Source organism: Bactrocera oleae, chromosome X, assembly GCF_042242935.1.
Source record: "Bactrocera oleae isolate idBacOlea1 chromosome X, idBacOlea1, whole genome shotgun sequence".
NCBI classification, from domain to species: Eukaryota; Metazoa; Arthropoda; class Insecta; order Diptera; family Tephritidae; genus Bactrocera; species Bactrocera oleae.
The window spans coordinates 32,985,006-33,012,933 of NC_091541.1; the positions used below are offsets into that span (position 1 = coordinate 32,985,006).

The 27,928-nt window shown below is 34.5% G+C and overlaps 1 protein-coding gene across 3 annotated transcripts; it reads left to right on the top strand.

The window, feature by feature from the left end:
- On the top strand, positions 1-27,771 carry LOC106620729 (serine-rich adhesin for platelets). Of its 3 annotated transcripts, XR_011397272.1 has the most exons (7): positions 1-141; positions 1,739-2,044; positions 11,708-11,755; positions 26,636-26,808; positions 27,091-27,237; positions 27,298-27,441; positions 27,498-27,770. XR_011397272.1 is itself a non-coding variant. In XM_036378297.2 (4 exons), exons 2-4 carry the CDS (start codon positions 1,804-1,806, stop codon positions 23,076-23,078), a joined length of 8,349 nt encoding a protein of 2,782 aa, XP_036234190.1. In that variant the 5' UTR covers positions 1-141; positions 1,739-1,803; the 3' UTR covers positions 23,079-25,197. The 3 variants fall into 3 exon arrangements, 1 of the variants encoding a protein (XP_036234190.1); XR_011397271.1 differs by having other exon boundaries at positions 26,636-27,237; positions 27,498-27,771; XM_036378297.2 differs by lacking the exons at positions 26,636-26,808; positions 27,091-27,237; positions 27,298-27,441; positions 27,498-27,770 and adding an exon at positions 15,019-25,197.
- Positions 27,772-27,928: the final 157 nt, after the last annotated feature.

A 27,928-nucleotide genomic window follows, 5' to 3' on the forward strand; every position in this document is an offset into this window, starting at 1 on the left:
CTCGATTGTTTAGAATTTCCATATAAAAGTAAATTTGAATTAAAAATTATTAATGTGCAAAAAACAAATTAAAAATTATAACTAAAGTATAAGCTAGAAAAACAGTGTTCCTATAAAGTAGTGGTGAAGAAAACTGGCCAAGTATGTACACTTACATATATACAAGCATATATAAATACCTCCAACATAAATTTACATTATGTATGCTAGGACATAAAGAATTATGATATATATATGTATGCATGTACCTATTTATACATATGCAAATGATTTGCTAATAGAAATAACTGCCACAAGATTGGTAACTTGCAAATAATTTTTTAACTATTCAAACTAACCAGCTTTGACCAACTTAACATAACTCTCTCAACTAAATGTCTAAAATCAAATTCAAGGTATACAACAGCATTCCAAGAAATATTTAGATACAGTAAAACTTCCATAAGTGGAATATCTTCTCTTACTTTACTTTTGCTTTTTTTTAACTTCGTCCCTGTGTAACATATTTCATCACCGAATTATCGCATCATATTTGTTGATACGCTTTCTTTTATCGTATTCAATTTAATAGGACGAAGTCAAGGTACATAGAGTTTAGCTTAATTTGTGGGATATGTGTAATAAATTGAACATTTATTAATTAAAAAAATTGTTTACGTAGCATACGCTAGTAATCTAGGAATATCCACCGCACGTGTTGTAAATGTATAAAAAATTAATACATGATGAACTTTTAACAATTTTTTTATTCCATATAATAAAAAAGATAATGAAAAGTTATCTCTCTATCACTCCCTATCAATTAAGCGTTTTGCAAATGTGTATATTGTACAACTATTAGCTCAATCGTAGCAGAATAGGTAAATATATCAGCTAGTAAGTTTTTTATGACCTGTTATCCTATTCCATAAAGTTAACCTTTGAGTTTTTGATTAAGATATAAACAATACTCTCACGGATGTGTACACTTTGAATTTTGGATATTGAGTCGTATATCTCTTAATTTCTTAGCATTACATACAGAATACACCTACAAGTATGTTAAAAATATACATAAAATAAGTACGAGCTATACAAGTTCGACTGTATTTAGTGAGAAATTAATATGTACATATATCCGGTTTCAAAGTGAACATTAAAGTATACTGACGTGAAAGCTTTAAAGCTATTAATTTTTTTAATACATGAAAAAGATACACACCTGGATATAAATAAACAGCAGATATTGGTATAAGAGAATTTTATTTACCGAAATACCGGTGAATTATTGACCACCGATCTCTGTTACGGCGGGCGCCATATACATATATTTAATTTTAATCCATATAATTAGTAATGGTATAAGCTTGCACTTTAAATACACGTATATGTCTGCATAGTGAACATAACTCCTCACACCTCATTGATATCCATCAAACACGCATTTAGCGTAAAAATATAACATATAACTAACATTCTTTTTTCTGGCTTAAAATCTAAGTTTGTATCAAAAATATTTCGTAATAAAATTTCATGTCGAATATAATTATTGCTTTATATCTTCCAAGCTCCTTTTTTGTTTTTTAAATTCTTTTTTCTTAATCCCCTCTAATCGTGACCAAATCTTACCTGCGACGTCGTCAATTATTGGAAATCTGCTTTAAATACATTTATTTTTTTAAAGTAGAGTATTTTCAAGTCAATACAAAACGTTTAATACACAAAAATTTGTATAATCCAAGTACATTTCTCATTTCAGGCGCAAAAGGCCTTGATACAACCAGCATTAACAACGAAAGCAGTACGTTATCTTAATTGAGTGATATGCTGTATCCGCGTTGTAGATGTGGATCATTGCAGATTCGGACGCTTTTTTCGCTGCATAAGCCGAAGTTATATAACCATGAATTGTCTCATTTCCCCGGCAAAATATGTTCATCGTTATCGAAAGCACAAACTCGAAGCATACGCAGTACCAAAACACTATCAGCACGAAGTATGCTATTGTTTGTTATAGGCATAGTGCTGTCGGTGCCACCAACATTGACACAAACAGCTGCAATAGGTAAGCGCATTTTATAATACAAGTAAGTCCGGTGAAATCGACCATTGATACATTTTTACAAATGTAAGGAGTGGGAAATATCGAGTGATAGACTATTGTCTTATGAACGAAGTAATTTAATTTTTTTAGTGCAATTTAAACACAGTTTTAATTTAATCTTTCTGCAATCTCTCGATTTGCATCGACCAATGACTTTATTTTATCCACATAGGCTTCAAGAGGCCTTCCAAGACGTGATGCATTTTCAAGATCGAAATTGGCGGAACAAAATTTTTCAAACCGATTTCGGCACTGGCGTTCGGTCAACACTCTTCTCCGTACACATTACGTAATTTCGCCTTGCTTGAACTGAACTTTTACATATTTGATAGTAAAACAGTAAAATATGCACGCCGATCTTCCATCTTCGATAGGGCGTCAAACAAAAACTATTAAAAAATTTAAGAAAATTTGTTTACAAACAATCCATACTATATCAGCTGTTCAAATATATAACGGTAAAGCGGTTTAGTGTGAAGTTGGCTGCGAAAAAATTCAATAAGATCAGCTGTTGTTATAAATTTTTGGTTCCAATTGATCCAACCGTATCGTTGCCCTTAACTTAACTGGAAGAAAATATGAATATGAAAACTGGTTTCAACCATTTTTGTACCGAAGCGCGTGAAAATTAAAATATATTAGGTGTAGTCAGAAACATAAAAAAAGGTTAATGTAAAAATTTTTTTTTTTGCCAGTAAATTATTTGATTTTACAAAAGTAAAAACATATCATCATTGAATAAGGTTTGACTTGACTTGACAGAAATTTAAAAAAAAATCTAATAATTTTAAAAGTAATGACTGTTTGTGTTGATCCAGTTCCAATCGAAGCTTCTTGCGGTAACCATGACTAATACTTGGAGATTCATTTAAAATCAAGTGGACAAACCAAATTGTTTTATTAATAGATAACCTAGTGCCATGCAATTCTAGAGCGGTCGAGAACCCTTTGTTAGTTATTGAGTACTCAAAAAGAATTTGTCGGATTTACTTAATATTTTCAGAGGATATTTCTAAATATATATTTCCAACTCAAGAAAAGTCGATCAAAACAAATGCTCACAAAAAAAGCTTTCAATACAAATACTTCATTATTATCGGTCAGCTGGTATAGCCCTTAACAATTTCTTCGGAGATTGTACCGTTGTCTTGGGCAATAATTCATGCAAAACTTCTTGAAGATATCATGCCAAATAAAAAAGTATGCTATACAAGGACTTTATTATGATCGTTCAGTTTATATGGCAGCTATATGCTATAGTGGTATGATGTCGACGGTTCCGACAAATGAGCAGCTTCTTGGGGAGAAAGGGACGTGTGCAAATTTTCAGGACGAGATCTCCAAAACTGAGGGACTAGTGTGCGTATATACAGACTGATAGACAGACTAAATGGCTAAATCGACTCAGCTCGTTATGCTGATCAGTTATATAATATATACATATCTTATTGTTTCCTTCAGGATGATTTTATACCGAAAGATAACTATTTTAATATAATTATTCGGTGAGTACTATATTGCCCCTCTGGTTTGACTTTATCTTAAGAGATACGCGTATGCAAATAATTGAGGTGACAATATTTCGCTTGATTTCATGTAATTTGATAGTTTAAATGTAGCAAATCAATTCAAACATCTTCCTATATACTAAATATATAAGATTTTAAAAATAATAAGTACTTTTGTTTTTAACTTTACTAACTCTTGTTATTGGTCCTAAATTTTTCGACTTTCGTGTATAGGAAGTATAGTCTCATATTTATCTCACATACAATAAACACGTCGCTACTGACGTCGTTATTAATACGTTACTCACTTATATAGATACATTCTCGTATGTATTTAAGTATTTGCATAGACTTTTTTTAAATGACAGATACCTAAGAATAGAATTTTATCTAAAATATTTTAATCTAAGTATACATATCGGAGTATTACACTCATATGTATGTATGTATGTACTTCTATAAATTTCTTTTGACGCCTTAAACACGTCTACCATTATGTGCATAACTGGTTTATCGAAATTTTAGTGAATATACATATGTACCATATGTATGAATAAATTAATATAATTTTCTCAGCAAAGGTGACATATCTATATATATAAAAATGAAACCCGTTTCCCGTTGTCACGCCATAACTTGAGAACGGCTAGACCGATTTGGCTGGTTTTTTTTGCAGTTTTTTCATACTCTGTAGAAGGTTCTAACCGAATAAATATAAAAATATTAAAAAAATGTCTCAGAAAGATTGAAAAAATACATATATTTTGCATATTTTAAAAAACGCGCGTAACGAAATGTTACGCGTTTGTTCGGAAATGTGGTTATTTAATTAAATTCTATCGCCTTTTCAGCTATGGTGGGATCAGGGAAATAGAGATTCATTTTTATATGGAGGGTATTATAGATTCCAGTTTAAATTGAATAGGTACTCATACCTAAGATAGGACAACTGTCAGCTATACAAAATAAAGTAGTGCAGTATGGCGGTACGAAGTTCACCGGGTCAGCTAGTTGTAAATCAAATGCTTATGAAGCAGTTCCTTACACCATATTTGCTTCGTTCGAACTGAATCAATTAACTATAAGTATTTTGCGTCTATTTTAAGTGCTTAACACATAGAAGACCGCAAGCGACAGGCAGCATCTGTCAAAAATTAAAATGCATAGGATCTTATGGGCACAGTTATTTAGAGAGCAGCACGACTTTACGGCATCAGGCTTGCAGTTGTCGCTGTTGGTAAATTAAAACCAGTTTTAACTTTGCCGATGACAATGAGCAGCTGTAGTGTTGCCACTAATATGTGAAATTATTCAAAGCTCTAACAATTCTAATATTATTTTACCAACAGAAAAATAAAATAGCTCTAATATATCATTTGTAATCGACCTAATTACTTAATTTTTTCAACAAAAAATTTAAATTTCATTGAAATGAAAGGTTTTAGTACGGCAGCAACGAAATTGTGTACATAAGTTGTTTGGTATGTCGCTGTCGTCTTCAAAATGTACAAGAAGCTGTCTTCAAGACGACATGTGCCGACCAGAAAATTTCGCTGTCGTGCAGTCGTGTCGTGCCGTCGTCGTTGCGTTCAAAGCATTATTATACTATATCGTTATAAATATATATATTTCTTGTGTGCGTGTGTATGTCACTGAACTCCTCATAGACGGCTAGACCGATTTTGATGTGAGTTCAAGGGGATTCGAGGATGGTTTAGATTCACAATTTGGTCTACTGGAAAATGTTTATTTAACTAATTTTTCATTTATAAGTAGTTGTTAATTTTGGAATATTTTACATAGAATTCCGGCAGACTGGGCTGTTGCCGTGACAGATATTCAAAAGTATATTTGAGCCTGGAAGATGGCGCTGAGATCAGATTCTAAGATAGCATAAGTATAGTTAAGCTATTAAGAGTATGGTGTATAGTGTCTAAACATTCATACTTTTATGCTACTCTATACGGAAATAGTGAATATACAAAACTAAGAAATATGTAAATAAATTGTTTATATTTCTTGCTCTTCCGCGAAGACGTGACATTTTTTTAGAAATAAAATACTATGAAAAATACACAAGGACCAATGAGAATTAGTCATAAGGAAAATCATGGGCAACATTTTTGAAGCCACTATTTTGAGTGAAAAATTTCAAGGTGAAGTTTTACTTCTGCCACGGATTCCAATGATTTCTTCAGAATCGCCGATTCCATTTAAACGTTTACAATTTCCCATCCGCTTGGCATTTGCGATGACTATTAATAAGGCACAAGGTCAAACAATAACGATTTGTGGACTAGATTTAGAAAATCCGTGCTTTTCTCACGGCCAATTATACGTTGCGTGCTCGAGAGTAGGAAAACCATCGAATTGATTTGTTTATACCTCTCAAGGATTAACCAAAAATATTGTACATCCTATGGCATTACAATAACTTCATTTTTTGTAGATAATTAACTCTAAGAATAAATACCCGTTATCGAATAGATTCAACGTTTTCACAATCAATTAAAACTACTTAAAGTTGGTGGTCGGATTGTGATAAATATATATATATGACGTTAGATATTGTAATAAACTTCTAATAAAAATTTTCACCAAAACGGTCTAATTGTTACAGCTAATTTCAAAAAGTTTACATTTAAGACGTGGGACAGGACAACGTCTGTCGAGCTTCTAGTATATGTATATATATAGATAGGCTTGTACATATATTGCAACAATTTTAAAATATCTTTCAGAACAAATACATATATAATATCTAAGTGTTTCGTTTATATAATGTTTTTCTGAAACTCCATGAAATACTTCTGACTCGGTGAATATGGAAATGTTTTGATGCAACTCTTCACACCATTCATAACCTCTCTTATTGTATATAAGGTATGGATGTGAATGTGTATAGTATTCATATACCATATGTATTTCTGCTCGTATACTTAAGACGAAACGATTTACCAAAATGAAAAATGACTCCACTTTTTTCAATGGAGGTGACCAAAAATTTTAGACCCGTAGCCACACGATAACAACATCAATTAGAATTAATAACACTCCAAAAATTATTAAGAACTAAAAAACGGCAGTTATATGCACAAATTGTACAAAATTTTCTTTAAATATTTTATGAAATCTTGTTCGGTTATCACACTTAACCGCTGATATAGTAAGGCTTGTTTGTGCAACATTTTCTTAAATTTTTATACTCTCGCAACCTGTTGCTACAGAGTATAATAGTTTTGTTCACCTAACGGTTGTTTGTATCACCTAAAACTAATCGAGTTAGATATAGGGTTATATATATATAAATGATTAGGATAAAGAGACGAGTTGAAATCCGGATGACTGTCTGTCCGTCCGTCCGTCCGTGAAAGCTCTAACTTGAGTAAAAATTGAGATATCTTTATGAAACTTGGTAGACATGTACCGTGAGACGGTTGGTATTGCAGATGGGCTAATCGGACCACTGCCACGCTATTAATCAAAAACAAATAAATTGCCATAACTAAGCTCCGCAAAAAGATAAAAGACTGTTATTTGGTACACAGGATCACAATAGAGAGGGGCATCTGCAGTTAAATTTTTTTTTTAAAGTGGGCGTGCTCCCCCCCCTTATAAGTTTAATGTACATATCTCCTAAACCGCTAATGCTATAATAACCAAATTCACTGGAAGCTATAATAACCAAATTCACTGGATCTGTTTACCCGATTTCAACCAAATTCGGTGCATAACGTTATTTTCATATTTCTATGTTATAGTGCGAAAATGGGCGAAATCGGATTACAACCACGCCAATTTCGCATGTAACACCATTTTCAATTCCATTTGATTCTTTCACTTTCCACTATGCATATCAAGCAATAAATACTATATCGGGGTAAAACTTTGCGTGAATAATACGTTTGAAGTATGCCACCTTGTGACCAAAAATTGTCTAAATCGAGTCAAAAATGTTCAAGCCCCTAAGTAATGAATATGTGGACCCCAGTGCCTATAGCTGACTTTTTTCCGAAAATATCGGTCAACATAGAACAAGTCGGCAAGTAGTATACCATTTGACTTTGCAAGAGTATAAAATGTTCGGTTACATGGAAGCCGATGTGGATACATTTGCCTAACGCGACCGTCCACCAGCACATGAAACGTCTATGATTAATTTTGAAGCTTGAAATATGAGTTCCTCATGTTCTTATAGAACGAAATTTGCTTCGTCGAAGTGATCCATTTTTGAAGCGCATTTTTACTGGCGACGCATTGTTACAGGCCAGAATGTTAGCCTAATAGATCATGGTCTAAAAAGGATGAACCAGCTCAAACCACTTCGAAATTCGATAGTCTTAAAAAAAAGGTTACGTTGTCCGTTTGGTGGGATTTCAAAGATATTGTTTATTTTTAGCTTTTGCCCGACAAGGATGAAAAATTGTATGAACGTGGAATCAATCTCTTGCCCGAAAGATGTCGAAACGTATTGAATCAAAATGGAGAATATATAATTTCATAAAATGTTTTACACACTAAGAGAAAACGAAATTACTTAATGAACGACCCAATGCAATACCGTAACCAATCAGATCTCATGATCTTTTAGAAATTTGAAACTATCATTCTACAAAATGAACAGGTAGTATTAAAATTGGTATAATTGGACCCCAGTAGCGGTAAGCACAGAAAACCAATACAACAATATTACCATCTGCAGATGTAAATAACATCTAGTAACATGTATTTGTAAATAACATCGGTAGTAAATTGTCCAAATTAGTTTCACATAGGAATCACGGTCCTTAGTTACATTTTCTAGAGATATTTAGAAAGAAGATAACATTTTACTCGTACATCCATGTAGTGAGTTTGGTTGCTCATCAATCACAGTAATTGTAAAGGATGATATTTGCAATTTAAAATTATATATTTTTTAATCATATTTACTAGATATTTTTTGATATATAAAAGCGTTACTCTCCAGCGAATCGAACACACTATACAAGATGCTTAAACAAACTGGCAGCACTTGTCGTGCACCCAACGCTAACATGTCTTCGGACGCATGCACAACAGTGTTATGATTATTTCTTAGTGGTTTATTTTTATTTTCTACAAATTATTATAATTAATTTTAGCTCTTAAGCTTTGAAAATACAAGAATAAAAAAATAATTTGTATTCTCATTTGCCATTTGAGCCATTCACAATAGTAGAACTGATCTACAATATGCAAAACAAAACTTGGTGGCATTGAAGATAGCAGTTATTACACATTAATGAGGTATGCGCAATACTCTCTTGTACGAATTCAACTTGATGACTTTGTTGTTTCTTTTACATGCAATTTTTTTTAAAAGAGAGCAGAAGCGAGCAAAGAAATGGCGAATCGAAGACAGTTAATATAACTTTACCGCCACTAACAGTTTTCAAAATTTTTGTATATTTGCTGCCGGTAGGTTTGGATGTGCATTATGAATTGATCATGTCAAAACTAAAGTTTGTGGGCTAGTTGCTTCCGTATGTGCATGAATCCATCTCAATCACGTTTTTCAGTTGTTTACATATAGGACAAGATTATTTACACAAAAAATACCGATGGGTAGCGAAGGAGCCCTATGGACATATGCATATATGGTCCGATTTGGATCCTATGTGAGATATTATGGGCAATAAGAAGATAAACATACTTGCAAAAAGTTGTCGTACCAGATGGCGTCAGAATCGATTTAAAAAAATCACACACATTTATAAGTAATATAATGGCTAAAAAGAAATTTCAGAAATTCATATCTCAATTTTATCAGTATTTATTGTTCGATTTTATTGATATCATAAATAAAATTTATTTAAAATGGATAAATTAAATTATGATATTTAATGTATGATTATAATCCAACTATTTTTAATTATTTTATATTAATTGTTTACTTAGGATGAACTAGTTATCAAAATTAAAATTATGTACATATGAGTAAAAGAATCTAACCTGAACGGTAATTTATTCTGATAACTTATCGATATCAGATAACCGAAGATATGTAGATATTCAAAATCATTTATTTAAAATATGCAGACTAATCATATTGCAATGCACCTGTCCACGTCATTTAAAAGCAGACATAGTTCATCAACTTCTGATACACTTGTGGTGGAGAAATGTGTCGATCTTTAATTTCATTAGCTTTCTTGACACGACGCTTTTAAATAACACGTTAAGATAATGGAGTAGTTTTATGTATAATTATGTACTTTCAGCATTTACAAAACTTGTTTATCCAACAATAGATTTTATGTTCTTAACCCATTGACATAATTCTGCTTTAAACGCGCAACGAATAATCTGCAACAATGGAGAGAAGTCAGACGAATGTATGCATATTTATGTATAAATGTATAAATGCATATATATTAGGGTGCTCCATTTTTATGTTATATTTATTCTTTGCGCTATCTAAAAATCTCATAGTTCATAAAAAATATAAATTTATACCGACGGGTAAAGGTTTTTAGTGCAGCTTAGCTGCAAAAGCTACAGTTTCTCCCCGTTAATCTCCCTGACTAACAGCTTTTGTGCTATAGAGAAGATTAATGTTAATTATATAATATTTGACATAAAATATTTTTTTAAATCAAAACTTATTCTTTTTACAATAAATAATAATTTATTATAGACATTAAGAAACGATTAATCTTGTGTTTCAGAAACCACTCAAAAATTTTGTGTACAAATATCAATATTAGTTAGCAAATACTGAAAATATCTGGGAGTGTAATTTATTATACTCTCGCAACATGTTGCTAAAGAGTATTATAGTTTTGTTTGAATAACCTAAATCTAATTGAGATAGATATATGGCTATATACAAGGTGCGTTGCAAAGTAAACAGTAAAAAAGTAACAAAGTAAACTCTAGTGGCGCCATCTATATGTCGACTAGTGCGTTAGAATCTGCTATCCTTTATCGACTTCCAGTATTTCATGACATTTCATCTATTGGAAGTGAAGGTATTGCGTTTTAAGTGTCAGTATGTTTTTGTCATCGGTGCGAAAATGAGCTTCGAACAAAGAGCCAACATTAAATTTTGTTTTAAAATTGGTAAAACTTTTACCGAAACGTTTCAATTGATGAAACAAGTTTATGGCGATGATTGCCTATCCCGTAGCAGAGGGCACGAGTGGTTTCAACGTTTTCAAAGTGGTCGTGAGAACATAAATGAGAAATGAGCCGAAACCCAAAAAATCGCGCCTGGAGAAGTCAAAAGTGAAGACAATGCTGATTTGTTTTTATGATTCCAAGGGTAGTGTCCACAAAGAATTTGTTCCACCCGGCCAAAACGTTAATGCGGTATTCTACCTTGAAGTTTTGAAGCGTTTGGTGCGCCGTATTCGACGTGTTCGGCTCGAATATCGCGAAGATGGAAGTTGGCTTTTTGTTGCACGATAATGCGCCGTCTCATCGATCGACACTTGTGGCCGATTATTTGACCGAAAATCACATTTTAAGAATCAACCACTCCCCCTTTTCGGAAAAATGCATTTGCCGATGAAAGGAAAGCGTTATGCAGACGTGGAGGCCATTCAAAAGGCTTGCACTGGCATACTGGCGGTCATATCGGGCAACGAGCTAAAACACTCGTTCGACATGCTTTTGGACCATGCAAAAAGCTGTATTAAAGCAGAAGGAGACTATTTTGAATAAAATTAATTGATTTTGAACATAAAACCATTTGTTCTGTCTTTTTTTAAAAGTCCTATTGACTTTGAAACGCACCTTGTATATGTATGTATATAAATGATCACGATGATAAAGCGAGTTGCAATCCGGGGAACATCTGTCCGTCCCTCCGTCTGTGCAAGCTGTAACTTGAGTAAAAACGTATCTCACAATAAATATTAACTTATATCTTGATGAAACTTTGTACACATGTTTTTTGGGGTCCATGAGAAGTTTGGACTCTTATTTGGTACGACGACTTGCATTAGGGAGGGGCATCTGCACTTTTAAATGTTGAAAAACTGGTTGTGGCCCCTCATCTAATAGGTTAAATATACATATCTTTCATTATGCCATAGTAAAAAGTTCTTAAAGTACCGCGATAATGATAACTATTTATTAATTTGTTTTGCAGATGAACTGTATATTCAACCAACATCAGCCGTTCATGTGGTAAAAGAAGGTAAGTGTTATGAATTAAGTAAGAGATTCATTAAATCTGTACATATTTTATTTCAAGTACATAGAAACATATAAAATATTAGTATGTGTATTGTATATATACATGTAAACTATATAATTTACTTATCTGAATGCATAACAAAAAAATGTTTGGTACTACGTAAATTAAAGAACAACACATAGAAAAAAATATATTATGTAATATAATATAATAGTTGGGGGCGCTGAAAAATTCCTTAGAATTTTTACTTGTAGTTGCATAAGTCTATTGAATATCGTTTCAGGGCTGTAAAAGATAATTGCTCTGTTGTACAATCGATTGGTCTAGCTTTACACATAAGGGTGGCTTGTGATGTCTAGTTTAACTATTAAAGGTTTCTCTTAATCCCAATCCTCTCCATCATTACCTGAGATACCGTAAGGAAGTTGATGGATATGTTTTAATTAGCATAACCTAACATATATTGTATATATTCATTCCCATCATTTTATGGTATATATGTAGGTATACCAGTTAATTTTTTTTTGTCTAATATGAACTAATGTTTTACTTAATTGAACAACTGTTATACCTTAAGATTTTAAGTTTCGCAATAGTTCAGGGAAATCGGGCCATAACTTTTCAAACCTATAAATACCGAATATGTGTACCCCAGTGCCAATGGCTGACGGAATTCGGGTAGAATATTTTTATTTTACCTAATATAAGGATTTTCAAGCATCTGCTTGACTTTATACCATTTGAATATATGTAGTATATCGGCCAATTATAATACAACTCAGCAGCGGTTAATCTTTGAAATATAGTACTGGAATTCAGAGAGAATCTTTTCCTGGTAATATAAAAAATTTCGACATTCCGATTGACTTTATACCATATACGAGTATATTCAGAAAGCGTCTTTCTATGATAATTGCCTATCTTTGTGTGGAAAATGGTTATAAATGCATCAATACTTCTCTTCGCCCCGGTATACCCAATATAGTGATTTCCGACTTTCCAGTTGACTTTAAATAGTTTATTTAGGTCAATATGAGCAATATTTTAATGAAATAAAGTTTTTGTACCCATTCAATTAAGTTTTTACTTTTCTCTCATATATCTAATATTTTGAATTTCGTCCCTTTGGTTGAGTTTATATCTCAGTTAAATTATGCATGAATATATTAATTAGCATTAGTTATGGCATTCTTACGAAAAAAAGTGCTGCCAATACCTGAAAATACGCTCTCGGTTTTGATGTTTTAAAACGTATAGAATATAAAAGGTTCGGTTACACTACATCTTAGCCTTCCTTAATTGTTATATTTGGGCCTTTGACTATATTTACGTTCAACTTGAACGTTTAATAAGAAAAATATGTACAAATATTATTCAAAGGATGGGCAATACCATCTAAAGCTATAACATTTTCCCATTTTTTTGATATTTATGGACTCGATCCTAAAAGAACTGCGCAGGCTTGGCATATAAGAATGAATTAAACCAATTTTTGATACCACGTTGTGATCCGAACCGTATTCCAGTGAGGGCGTTCTGCATCGACCGGAACAAATAGTAGTCAAAAGCCGCAAGCTTTGGCCGATAAGGCTGGTGAGGAAAAACTTTCCAGCCGCTGCTTTCCAAATAGTTTTTAACCGGTTTTGCAACATTAGGCCGAGCGTTATGATGGAAACTTATATCCTGCACCCCGTGCATTTTTCGCAACCGCTATCTTAAATATGATGGGATGTTGTCGGTAGCGTTCTCCATTAATAGTTTCACCCGGTTTTAGAAGCTCATAATAAAGCATGTAGCTCTGATCCCTCCAAGAACTGAGCATTACCTTGGCGTCATGAATATTCACCTTTGCCGTTGATTTGGCTGGTTGGTTGACCAGGTTTCACATATTTTTTTAAGTATTCAAGCAGCAATTCATATCTCACTCACAGTTTCCTTGCTTTTGAGCGTTTTGAACGGACTGCTTGAGTGACTCCCAAATAATCTACTAGCTTTTCTTGTGTTTGGCAACAATCTACATCGAGTAATGCTTCCAGTTTATCATTTTAAATTTTTTTTGGCCGCCCAGGACGTTCTTCGTCTTTCAAGCCAAATATCCTCTTTTAAGTCGTGAAAACCACTTTTGATAAGTTCGCTCAGCTAGAGCATGTTCAGCAATAACTTCCGCCAAAAGACAGTGACTTTCGGCTGAGGTTTTCTTCATATTAAATGAGTAATGAGTAAACTCCCCGTAAAAAACACTTTGAGTTCGAGATATTTGAGTGAAAAAAATTACTGCTTTTAATGGTTCAAATGAATGACGTATACTGAAAAAGACGCAGAAGGATAGTAGCAAATCGCACAAATAGTTACACCCAATTATATTATGACACATGAATGTATTTATTATGTACCATGTTATAGACGTAAAGGGCCTTTTAACACATCTGCACAAAGAGTAATTTATTTACATAAATATTTGTAGTAAAATCACTGTATATCATTTATTTTATGTTTCTATTTGAGGATAGAGATAAACAGTTTTACATTTATGGTTACCAGAAATAATGGGAACTTACAAAATTTTAGCCCACTTATTTATTATAGAGTGAATTCGTCAGATAAATGCAGAAATGATTTCCATGTTCTCTATTTTTATTCTCTCACTCCTGAAGTAGCATGCTGCAATGTGGGAATTCTATCATTTCTTCATATTTTCGAAAGAGATTAAGTGCCGGTACAAATTTATTGAATAACTTTTAACGTATTTAATGAAACTGTATATAAATGCATTTAGATAAAATACATTACTTACTTACTTATTAACATAAACTGTAAATTAATTTGTATTTATATATTTCTTTCTCTTTCTTTTTCTCTATCTCTTGAAATGGATTTGTTTGGCATTGCTTACGTCATTTACATGCACCAATCTATCACTACCTTTATTTAAATTATTCCACCTTCAATTTGAAATTACCTACAATAACAACTCCAACCACTTGTTGCGGCTATATATCTGTGTGGTGCGAAACTGAATAATGCTGTAAAAATATTGTATGTATATACCTTATGTAATAATCAATTTACATATAAATGAATATATATATTTATTTCTAAATATAAATTTTAAATATTTAACTACTGCAAAATTGTTGCTAAATACTATACGACCCACTACTATTATTATCAATTTCAATTTCTAAAAACGTTCAATCTGCCGTTCTCGTGTCTATTCGTCAACCTTAATATGCTTTTTAAATACTAAAATGTCAATCGAACAGACCTGACGACGGTTGTATTAGTTAATAACGCGAATAATCGGCGCAGTGACTATATAGGGTACCATCACAATGTTCGCCCTGAAGTTGGTTTATTAACTTCCACTGCACGCACCTTCATACAAGAAGGTGTAACAACGGAATACGCCACACAAGTGGTCGGCACAACACTCGATAGTGGACGGTTATATGCACAATTCTTAAGGAAAAGTTCACGAGTATTATATAACAATGGCCACAAACAACAACAGACACAGCAAGCAGTTGTATTACCAACAGTTGTCACCAGTTGGGTGGGCGATAATTTGGAACTGCATACCAAAGCGCTATTAGAGAGTCATAACGACCTCTTCAATGCTGACTTACCCGATTGGCAAGATATTGATGATCGTTTACTTCATGAAGATGGAAATATATTTGTTGGCAATACCGATTTTGCTAATTTGAGTGAAACAAGAAATAAAAAACAACAAGAGCCTTCATTTAACGATGAGAAAAAATTTAAAAACCCAACATTGTTATCTAAAAATTTAACGAGCGTTGCTCGTAACACTACGCCAAAACATCTATTGTCATTGCATACAGTAGGCAATACAGGAAATCAAAAATCACAAATTGCGCGAATATTAGACGTTAATAAAGTAATGCCCATCGGCGACTTGGCGACATACACTATTCGTAATCCCTTTTCACCAAGTGGATTCCCTACAGAAACCATTATCGAACATTTAGAACTCACACAAAACAGCGCAGTGAATAATTATAAAAACAATGCAAACAAATTAAACCGTTCACCGAAACAGTACTATCAACAACTAATGGATCCTATAGGTAGTGGTAGTTTCCTGAGAAATGCCCCAATAAGGCCACTCTTTAATAGGAAATTGGCAACAACAACGTATTATGGCTTTGCTGACTTTACGACTGTTGTTGGGGAGAGTGTGATTGTTTTTTCACCTAGCACCGTTACACCAAACAGTAATTTAGGCCATGTGACATCAATTAAGGGTGAAGCAACGTTAGGAGATTTTAGCGATTATGTACAAGGAACAACTATTGGTGCTATAAAGGTCGCTACGGAATCTGAAGTTGAGACCACTCAACAAATTAGCAATTTGCCCAATTTGAGCACAATGCAAATAATGGATGTAAATGCGAACATAGAACAAAGCGTAAACTTCATTGATATTACTAGAGAAATTCCAAGAAAAGAGAAGTTGGGAAGCTTGCAAACATTAACAACTGCTATTAGCGATGAAGAACTATCTTTAACACAAATAAAATTAGTGGCCACATCTAATGAAAATAGCAAAGTCACACATTTTACAACCAAGTTATCAAGTGATGACACTTTTAGAACTAATGCGAATACACTCGGTTCTACCACATATTCCCGTCCTTCAGACGAAGAAGTGGCAGAACTATACGCGTCACTTTCGCGTGTAGCGGCATCACGTGAAAGTATTACATTAACAATGCAAATAGTCGCACCAACACATGTAATAGATAATTCCTTATTAAAACAAATTGAAAGTACTAACGAACAAACAATTAATAATACAGTTCACTTAGTTTCAAAAGGTATAGAGTTATTGCAAAGCAGTGAAGTAATGCATCACACAACTACAGCTATTTTCAAAATAACTCCCACAAATGCTAGCTCGCAATTACAGATATTAGGTGGTGCAACAACAATATTCTATGAAGATGATCCTTTTGCTAATTTTGTTGAGCCAGTTGTTAGCTCAACCGTAGCTACAGATATGTTTAATTTGACAGATAAGAAGAGAACAACACAACCAGAATATGCAATGTCAACCTTAAGTAATATACAAACAACCACCGAGGAATACGAAGATAGCGTCGAAACAACTACAGTTGATCCCAATATATTGGCAAATATTACTATAGATGAATATGAAGTAGAAAATAATAGTCGTAGTTCTATTGATACATCTCACAACGTTCAAAATGAACCAAAAATTTGGCTAACTGATGTTAAAATAAATGTTCAGGAAATCAATATCGACGATGACATTGTTGAATTAGGAGATTGCATTAGAACTTCACAGACTTTTCTCACACAGATAGCAAAAACGATCACCCAGCTAAACACTTTGCGCGAGTCAACCCTGTCAGGCGAAGATGAAGCCATACAATTTTCTACAATCGAAACTGTATTACTGCCCACCTTCGACATTTTAGAAACTACTAAATTTTATTGTATCAAACCACAGACAGCAGAAGTAGTAGGCGCGACCAGTTTTGCCATTGGCAATATTAACGAAAGAGCAAACGATGAAGTACAGTTAGAGAAACCACGATTAGATTATATTGATACCGCAACACTGACCGAGAACATAGATGGTGTAGGTGATAGTGTTGCCGACGTTGACACTGATGACACTGATGACATTACCACAGTATCAGTTTATATAAATGAGGAAGCAATTTTAGAGTATACAACAACTGATCCTCTAGATAGCGATTATAATAATAATAATGAAACTGAGGTCAATAATGAGAGTGATAGCGATATAAATTTTGATCAATCAATTTATGCGGGGGAAGTTGATTCGGGTGAAGAGATTGAACTGATATATAAAACATTATATACGACATATACGTATTTGACAACATTCTTTAACGATGACAGCAGTACTAGTATAACGAGTCACACAGAAGTTTTTACGAATATTATAACATCGACCTTAGAGTCCGGTATTGATGAAATCGAACTAGTTGCTACTACAAAACAAATATTAAATACAGATTCTGCAGAGAATGCGCTTACACTTAGTGCCCATGATTCTTCGAGCAATGGTAATAAGATTAGCAGCAGTAGTAAATTTATACTACCTACTGAATTGGAGACTATACTGCGTGTTGGTGAGCATGATATAGATATTGATAAAACCGGAGATGCTACAGATGCACAGACCGCAACCATGTTTTTGGATGATAGTAAAATAGTGAAAACTTACTTTACAACTTATACATACTATACGACCATATTTGTAGAAGGAGAAACGGAAATCATGTCTAGGACCGAGGTATATACAAATTATGTAACGGACGCGGTAACACCCACCACTACATTTGAGATTGAGAAACAAAGTAGTACTAATAATGATAACGTTTCTAGTAATGTGGAGTTGTTGTCAAGATTAAATCAAAATACCGACCCTAACAATATCGATAATGACGCTATACGGCAAAGAAATGAGAATGCACAAAATATGCTAAATGACCATCAAAGGTTCAGTGACAGCACACTGCTTGCCAACGCCACGATCCTTTCCCATGATGATCAGCTTGATTTCAGTAATTATACATTGGTGACTGATATACGTTCAAGCAGTTCGATTGGCAAAAAACATATTATCAATCAAAAGCAGGAAGCATTTTTCGATCAAATTAGCTCCGAAAGCAATACGGACGAAATAAGACCTTCAGCCGTTCTATTATTGCAGACAAGCTTCACCACATTTACGTATTATACGACAATGTATAGCAATAATGCGACAAACGTTATAAGTCGCCTGGAAACGGTAACCGATGTCGTAACGGAAACGCTACAGCCGACTAAAACTTCAAGTGTTGATGAAGTAACTTTACCCATAACATATTTCACTACATTCACATACTGGACGAAACTGGCTAAAAATGGTGAAATCACTACACTTAGCAGAGAGGAGACCGTATCCAATATAGTAACACCTAGCACAATATTACCAACACTCATTCAAACAGCAGATGTACTGTCAAGCAACGAGAATATCTTACAGAGCACACAAACAAAGACAGAAATATCGATTTCCGATCAGATGGATAACATTACAAGTGTGAATACCACCACTGTTATCCGTAATAGCGTTGAAAACTCAAACATCGATAACGCAAACACCACAGCGGTTTTTGAGCCAACAACTTACTATACAACGTACACATATTATACAACATCATATAATGGTGATGGAACCACAACTGACTCGCGTTTCGAAACTATAACAAATGTTGTTTCAACAACAAACATTGAAGATAAAACAAATGGATTAGTCGCGGATGCAAGTAATATTGTGGGCAGTGCTAATTTAGTGGCTGATGTATTAACGTTAGCTGTAAACAGTGGTGTTACGCCCGCACTTGAAAAAACCCCCAATATACTGCTTTATGACTACAAAAGAATTATCGATGCAGATGGAGTAAGTACATTGTATTATTTAACGGAAATATTAGCTACCACCGCCATGGATGGTATGCAATCAAATTTCACTAGCAGCACGTCCAGTTTACAAGTTGATGAATTGAAGAAAGCCCTGCTTCCAAACAGTATAATTGCAGCAAATACAGATATCAGTTCGGTACGTCTGTACAAAACGGGTCTTGTGCGTTTAATCGAGGGTACCCGCATTGGCAACCATACAACTACATTATATCAATCTAAAGTTATTGGCACTTTCATTGAGAATCGCTACGCTCAAATAATTGAGAGTACATCCAGTTTTATTTTTGAGACAAATAATAATCTGATCACTACTGATGCGTCTATTAAACCGTCTCTTACATTACAATCAACAGATCATATCGAAGCAACAGTTGCACTAACGTTACAAAACAGCATTGTTGACAATGCTTCTGATTCACCTGCGACCAACGAGTATAGTAAAGAGGATGAAGAGAATTTCGATGGTGACGGTGACGGTGGTAATGAAGATGATGTTGAGGACGATGATGCTGACGGTAACAGTAATAAAGAGCGATTGTTCTATCAGTCGAAGAAGCACACATTTACACCCGTAATCCGCCCATTCGCTTCACGTAATCGTCCACAATTCGCGCCGAAAAAGAAAAACAGTATTTTGAGTAGTGCGACAATTATAACACGACATGATTTCACACCAACAATAACTGCGACGCCTGCGCTTAAGTCTAGCGGGCGTTTTAGCACACGTAAAGGTGGATTTACAGGCAGTGCAACAGCCACAGGTGCCTCAGCTACTATACCTAACAGTTCAACATCGCGCCGCACCTTCGGGCGCCCAATCAAATCATTATCTTCCATTGGCAGTATTGGTTCATCAAATATACCCGTTATTTTGTCTGCAAGTGGTTTTAGTGGGGGCCGAAACCGTCTGACATCATCGACACGATTACAATCATCGACACGTCGTGCCGGAGTTTTAGTGCGGCCTACATCTGTGTCAGGCATTCGGTCAAGCTTTTCTAGCACTTATGCCAATAGCTCTCGAGTACGTATCAAATCTACAAGTTTAGCTCAGGCTGGACAGCAAAATACGCCATCTACAGAGGGTTTACCTATTTTGACATCCGAGACGAGTGGCGAGGAGTCAACTACACCAGAATTTCAAGCGAGTTTTGATGAAAATGACGAAGTATTTACAGACGCAGCCCGCCGGAGTCAAAATCCTTTGCTACGTCTTCGAAGGCCGTTAAATAGGCCGACTGGTTTTACTCCAGCTAGTCAGCGTGTAGTAAACAGTGGTAGTAGCATTTCCTCTGGTGGTGCTGTTTCACAACGTCGTAATCCTTTAATATTACGTGCTAAAACGACGACTGTTACAAGTACTACAACAACGACGCAAACACCACGCACGCGAAGCTTAGAGAGACCTAAAATCAACAATGCACCAGGTAGAACGCGGCCGCAAAATAGCCTTTTTCCACCACGTGGCCTATTACAGAGGCAAACAAATCAAGAACATAATGAAGTCAAAGAAAATAAAAAAGATGACAGTATAGAAGGCAATGTTGATATCGATGATGATTCCGAGTATGATGACGAGGATGAAGACGACAATGAAGATGATGTCGATGGAGATAATAACCGTCGTAGGCGTTCTAATATTAAGCAACATAAATTAACAACAGGAGTTGAAAAGCCATCAAAAATTGATAACGATAAAATAAAATATTTGACTAAATTCTCGAAATCGGTACGTGTACGTCGTGAAGCTGAAACACAGTTACAAAGGCGAAGTAGTTTTCGAAATAGATTCAGGCGTCCAAAGTTAACGTCTTCAGCTACCACTGCCGAGGATCAAAATTATAATGAAGATGTTGAACTGGAAACGCCACCTTCTGTAACTACATCGGTAACACGTTCACGAACAGGTGGGCGTTTTATACCACGCTATGGTTCTCAACACGCAGGCACACAAGCCGTTACAGCACCGGCCACTACTACAAGCACAGGAAATCACCGCGCTATCAGACCAACACGCCCCACTAATGGTAGAGCTCAATTCACACTACGTGAAAAAGATACAATCACGACAACTCAAAAGGGTTTGACACGTTCAGGAACAAGTCACTTTCGGCGTCCACAGACAGCAGCCTCATCTAGACGTTCGTCATCTCCAACAATTAGCAATCGGCGGAAATCATACAACAACAATAGCAATTTGTCACAAGACGCTGCTGCGCGAAGCACGTCTTCGCGTGTACGTACCAACTTAAGTCGCACACGTACAACCGTGCGTGGACGCAGTCGTAACGATTACAATGTTGATCCAGTCGTACTACCATATGATGGTACTATAACTATTACACATGTTATACCAGCCGAAGTAACTATACCAGTCATCAATGGTAAAGTTACTGAATATAAAAATGTTGTGACAGCTAAAACGAGCACGGAAATTTTGTCTCCTCAGCAATATACCAGTTTTCTGGGTAGTAATGGACAGACTATGTTGGCATTGACCCGAGAAGATTCAAGTGTGAATTTCGGTGGTGTAACTGAGGTTACACAGTATGTACTTCATGAGTCGCCGACGACAACCGTTATCTTTACACCCACCACAATACGTGGCCGCAAAACATCCTTTTCTCACGTAATACCATCAACAGTTTACTCAGTGGAAAATGTTATTTCAACAACGCAACCACAAATTTCTCCAAACGCGCCGTTGGCCAATATATTATTATCGCAGTTGTTGCTCGGAAATATAGGTCTACCACCAGCTAATCCATTACTTGGAGCATTAGGGGCAGCAGCAACACCAGCACCTATACAGCTAGGTGTAGGTAGTATAATACCGCAATTACCAGCCACACCGGTTACTGAATATCGCACGCATACATCTACATATGTTACAACAGTGTTTGAGGGTATGTCTACCGTCTTACCTGTTACATTTCAGGGTAAAAAGATATTGACTACGGTCTACGATACGACTGCCCAAACAATAACAGCTACAGAGTTTGTGACAGATACTATTGTAACAACACCGACACAACAAACGCAGGCAGCACCACAGGTTAATAGTTTGCTAATACAACAACTGTTATTGCAACAACAACTACAGCCACACATCGAACAGCCCCAGTTACCAGTAATACATTCCACGGCTCCGCATCAACTATTAAGTGATAATTTGCAAGAACTCGACACAAACCATATACGCCTTTCTAAGGAAAATGATAATGATATAGTAGTTAACGATGATAATACGCCAAATAATAAGACTGGCCGAAAAAAGTCCCGAAAGTCCAGTAAAGGACATAAGCGTAAACATCAACCATTCCAAGATGAAGTGCCAGAGGGTTCTAGTATCATAACATTGTATGTATCCGGCCGCCGACCGGGTGAGTTTAGTACCATTTTAAGTACCGTACCACTTGACTTTGACTCCACAATACACAAACGCCAAGCTCCTGGTGATCTACAACAAACTGTCAAAACTTATACAATCGATGATTTTTACGCATCAGATGGTAGTGAATATATGTCGGCATATCTAAAGCCTGAATTGAAGGATGATAAGACGGAGAAACAGATTGAATTAAATTTACTTGAAAGTGGAGCATACCATTTGATGGACCAGGAAACTCAATCGCTCGAGAGTATTGTCGGCGACGTTGATACATGGATTGCAAGAAGTACGCACGCATTTGATAATGCAGTAACACTTCACGTACAATTAGTGTCCACTTTGTCGCTGCAAAGCAGAGGCGTTCAAATTACGAAGAGTACTTATCTGAAGCAAAAGTCGAATGTGACCGGATATAAAACAAATAATAATCATTTTTTAATGTAATTGACCTTACTGCGTTGCTATCCCCATGCCAGTTCAAGGTCATTAATATTGTCACAGCAAGCACGAAAGCGTCGATAACTATATTTAAAAATATTAGTTTCGGAAAATATAAAGGCATTCATGCGTGTAACCAGAGAGGCAGCAGTAATGAGAACGATAAAGAGGAGGGGAATGAAACTGTAGAGAGTGGCAAAGAAAAAAGTAGGGTTAAAGAACAGCAGGAAAACGGAAATGGGCTACTCATATACTTGGGGCATAATACAGTACACAATAACACCCAGCGATATCCTACGCGAAAATATTATAAAAAAAAATTCACTTCGTTTAGTGTAAATAATAATAAGACGCATAATGGTATAATTATGAACAGGAGTAAAAGGAGCGCATCCCTTTTAAAGAATTATGGGCGTGTACTACCACAACAACACAATAACATGAACGACGATGTGTTGAAAATGTTAAACGAGTATGATAGTAGTAAAAATAATATAACTTTGAATATTGTTAATTTAAGCCGGAGATGCAAGAAGTTAGTCGTACGGCGTAGAAAACTGCCAATACCACCGTCGAGGAAAGTGGACAATCAAATTTTGCTGAAGTTATCATTGCAACCGACTACTGTACAACTACCTACTTGTGCATCACGTCGAAAAATTTTTTTAATAAAAAAGCCAAATCAATTGATAGAACCATTGATGCCCGAGAATTCGGATAAAACTGCCAGCAACATAAACAAAAGTAATCAGCAAACATATTATGTGAGTCAAGGGAGCAAGGCAAACAATTTGTATGTTACGCTGTCAAATAATTCTAATATATACTCATCGATGTGTACCAAAAATATTGTGTACAAAGATAAATTTAAAAACTTTTCCACGTCTGACAAAACCTCTAACAATCCGAGCTTTCAAAGCAATGGACGTATTGTTATAAGGTGTATAAACCGAAAGCCTCGGCACTTCGGCAATAGCGAACCAAATACCGAGAGTATTACAAAATCTATATCATTCTACAAAAAGTCGCAGAAATCTGAACAAGAAACGAACTTAGAAGAACCTGCAGCGACGAGCAGAAGTAGAAACCGACGTAAGCACAAAAAGAAGAATCGTGGACACCATCAGAGAAACCAAAGCGGAAAATCTATGAAAATAAATAATAAAAATGCTGACGAAGTAGCCGCCGAAAACCAAAAAAAAACACAGGCGCAATCATTATTTTCACCGCAATCAGATATGCTAATACCAACTGTAGTGCAAAGAATTTTAAATGAGTCTAGTGACGTTTCAACAACGCTGAGTTCAAATGAAGTAAGCGGCGGAAGCAAATTTGCCGAAAACATGTTGCAGCCAACGCCAGTACTCAGTTTCTACATTGGAAATGCCACACGAACCAACTTAGTTTATAAAATTGCTACAAGTTTTCAGTATGAAACAATTGTACGCACGCGCACATATACATATATTATTGATCGTGTTCATGATGACTACCATCATTACGTCGAATCTTCCACGTTAGTTCGGAAAGAAACGCAATATCAATCACATCAAATTCTGTTGACTCATACATTGAACCACGTATTAAAACAAAAAGTAGTTGCACCATCAACTATGCCATAGCCATCATTGGGTGATCACATAAAAATATTCAACTACATTATTTAAACTTTTTCTTAGAATGTTAAATAATTTTTTATATATATTAAAAAAATTTTGTTACCTGGGGGTCGATAAAATGGCAATAGTTTAATAGACTTTAAATTTTACATCGTGGGACCAAAGATTACCTCCAGTATGGAAGAAAATTTGAGAAGTAAACACGGTCGTCGCGCACAAAAGTAATCTTTGGATATTGATATTTCAAGGTGGATGAATATACTGAGGGGCGTAGACTCTGAAAAATCAATACTAATGGTAATATCCCGTACCGTAGCACCTCTTTATTGAAACATCGGTTGACCATGTATGTCGGATTAGCAACACCAAAGCACCTTCTTCCTTAGCAGCTACTTAGGCTTTTCCTGGATGTTTAGAGATGGTTAAGTCAATTTGAAACTTATTAAAACTATTATATCAGAGTAAGGCTCAAAATTAAACAGACCTGGTATACTCACACAAAGAAACACGCAGCCTTTTTATTGGCGTAGTATACGTCTTGCAACATAGAGCTTGTTACCTTAATTCTAGATTTTCAGATCCATTTTTTGTAAAAATAGCATATACACAATCATAACAGCATAAGCACCAAATTTAACCTTCACGTTTACACCTACCATTAAACTGTCTTTTTACATCTGTTTTTTTGGTGACTTTTCTTTCTATCGTTTTTTATAGAAATTTCATTTTCATTATAATACCATACTCCGTTTGATTACAAACAAAATATAATAATAAATTATTTAAAGTTAAATTTAAACAAATGTCGAATTCATTCACCAAAACGCATCAGCTTCAGAGAAGTATGCGTAGTGAGTTATGTTTTATAACGAAATGACATACAAACATGTAACATAATATGGCAGCGTAATGCATAAGACATTTTAACATTCATGCGTAATGAAATTGCGCTTCTAAGAGTTTGGGTGTAAGGAAACTAACTTGTAAATGAATTAGATGATGTGTCGACCTCTTCCTAATGGACACTGCACGAACATACACATTTATGTATTTAAATTTGAACACATATCAATGACAGCTATAGTGAGATTGAAATAATTGAATTACAATTTTTCTAACACAGTAACCCTATCGTAAATCGAGGAGGTTGTGGTTCGAAGGAATTGGTTTTTGCCCTACCTCACTAAATATAATTTAAAAAAATAATTTTTCTTCGATTATTTCAATATTATCATAGATTTAATTTCGTAAAAATATTCAGGTTGAAACATTTTAGTAAAGTGTCCATCAGTAATCTGAAGGGACCATGAAAGCAAGCTTGTCATTTGATTCCTTATTTTTAGTAAGGATTTTGGCCTACGGTTTCTTATCAGAAACAGAAAATAGCTGTAGAAAATTCTCAACTTTCACTACGATGTAAAAATTTGTGAGTCTTAGTTTGTATTGGAAACTATATATAAGTTGTAAAAAATGATATGTACATATGTATGTGTTATTAGCAAATGTTGTTAGACCAACATATAAGCATATGCGTCTATTAAATAACACTTTAAACTATTAAACTTCTATTAACTAATTTAATGTTGTTTTGTTATATAAAATTGTATCCATAATTTCCTTATATATTTCTGGACTCTTCTGTTTACGAAAAATATTTGAAATATAGTTATTTTAACAATAAAATACTTGAGTCCACTTTTTTATTCGAAGAAAGGGTAAGAAAAATACGTGAATTAAAACAAAATATTGACATCTTCTTAGAATCAGAAACACATTTTACCAACATGAAACATTTTGCAAAACATCCAGATGATAGCACTGCCCTTCCAGCATAATCAAATACATATATTGTAAAATTGCCACATCTAGGACAGATATTTTATTTATTTCAAGTTTGGATAGACAAGAAACTAAAAACAAATATATCTCTCAAAACTTATTTAGAAGTGGATACGGCTATGGAGGCTTTTACACACATTATTCATGAAGTAGGTATGATACGTACTGCATCAACCAAAAGTTCTACAGCGAATAATAGCTGAAGTGAGGAACCATATAAATAACAAGAGGCTTCGGAAAAATTGGCAAACGAGTCGATGTCCTGCAGATAAACCAAGGTACAATACCATCTTTCCAACCAAACTTAAAAAGCGCTTGTACGAAATAAGAAATAAAGCAACTGCAGAGTTTTTAAAAGTTTGGACTATGAATACAGCCTTTGGAGAGCTACAAAATATTTAAAACGATGTACACTGCGAAATGCTGGTATACGAAATTATAACGGAGAATGAAAACTGCTAAAACTAAGCCATAAAAAGTCACCAGGCTATGATAAAATTGACAAATGAGTTACAAAAATGTTCTCTTAAAAGTGTATTAATTTTTTATCACTAATTTAGCATGCAATTTTGAGGTTGGACCACTTTCCTACACAATGGAAATGTGCGGAGGTTATAATGAATCCAAAACCAATCAAACCTGAAAATATTCTCTCGTCTTACCGTTCTGTTTGCTTGCTGGTGACATTTTCCAAAGAATTCGAAAGGGTACGTATGAGTAAATTGTTACCGGGATGAATACAATATAATACCGGAACATAAGTTTAGGTTTGGGAGAAGTCATGGACTTCCAGAGCAGAGCCATTGTATAGGGGATACTTATATGTAATTATAAGTGGATTTGAACAGAAACTGTATCTGCGGCAATATTTGTTGACATATTACAGGCACTTAACCGAGTGTGGCATTCAGGCATGCTATATCAAATTAAAAAAAAATACTTTTCACTTAATTTTTCCTCTTATTAGTAAAGCGCTTAGACTTTTTGGCTTGTGGCTGATGACCAAATTCATAAAGATTTAAATATCATATACGTTAAAGATGAAATTCGTAAAATAAGCACCGACTATGTTGAGAGACTATGTATATGATCATATAAATGTACTGGGAATAGACAGCGATACAGCTCTTAAGACTTGTTCTGTCGTGTTAAATTTACATTTTAGAGTTAGAGTCAGAGATTAAGTATTGTATATATTGTAAATAAAGTCTTATGTATAGAATTTGGAATAATTATAATTAAAATATTATATAAATTAACTATTTCTATTGTAATATTAAATTTTCAAGTAATTTACTTAATGTCCAATTGGTAATTTAGAAATAAATAAGTTACTAAATATGTAAATAAGATAACACTCATTTTTTGTTTGCATGCCACTCTTATGTTATTGTGTAA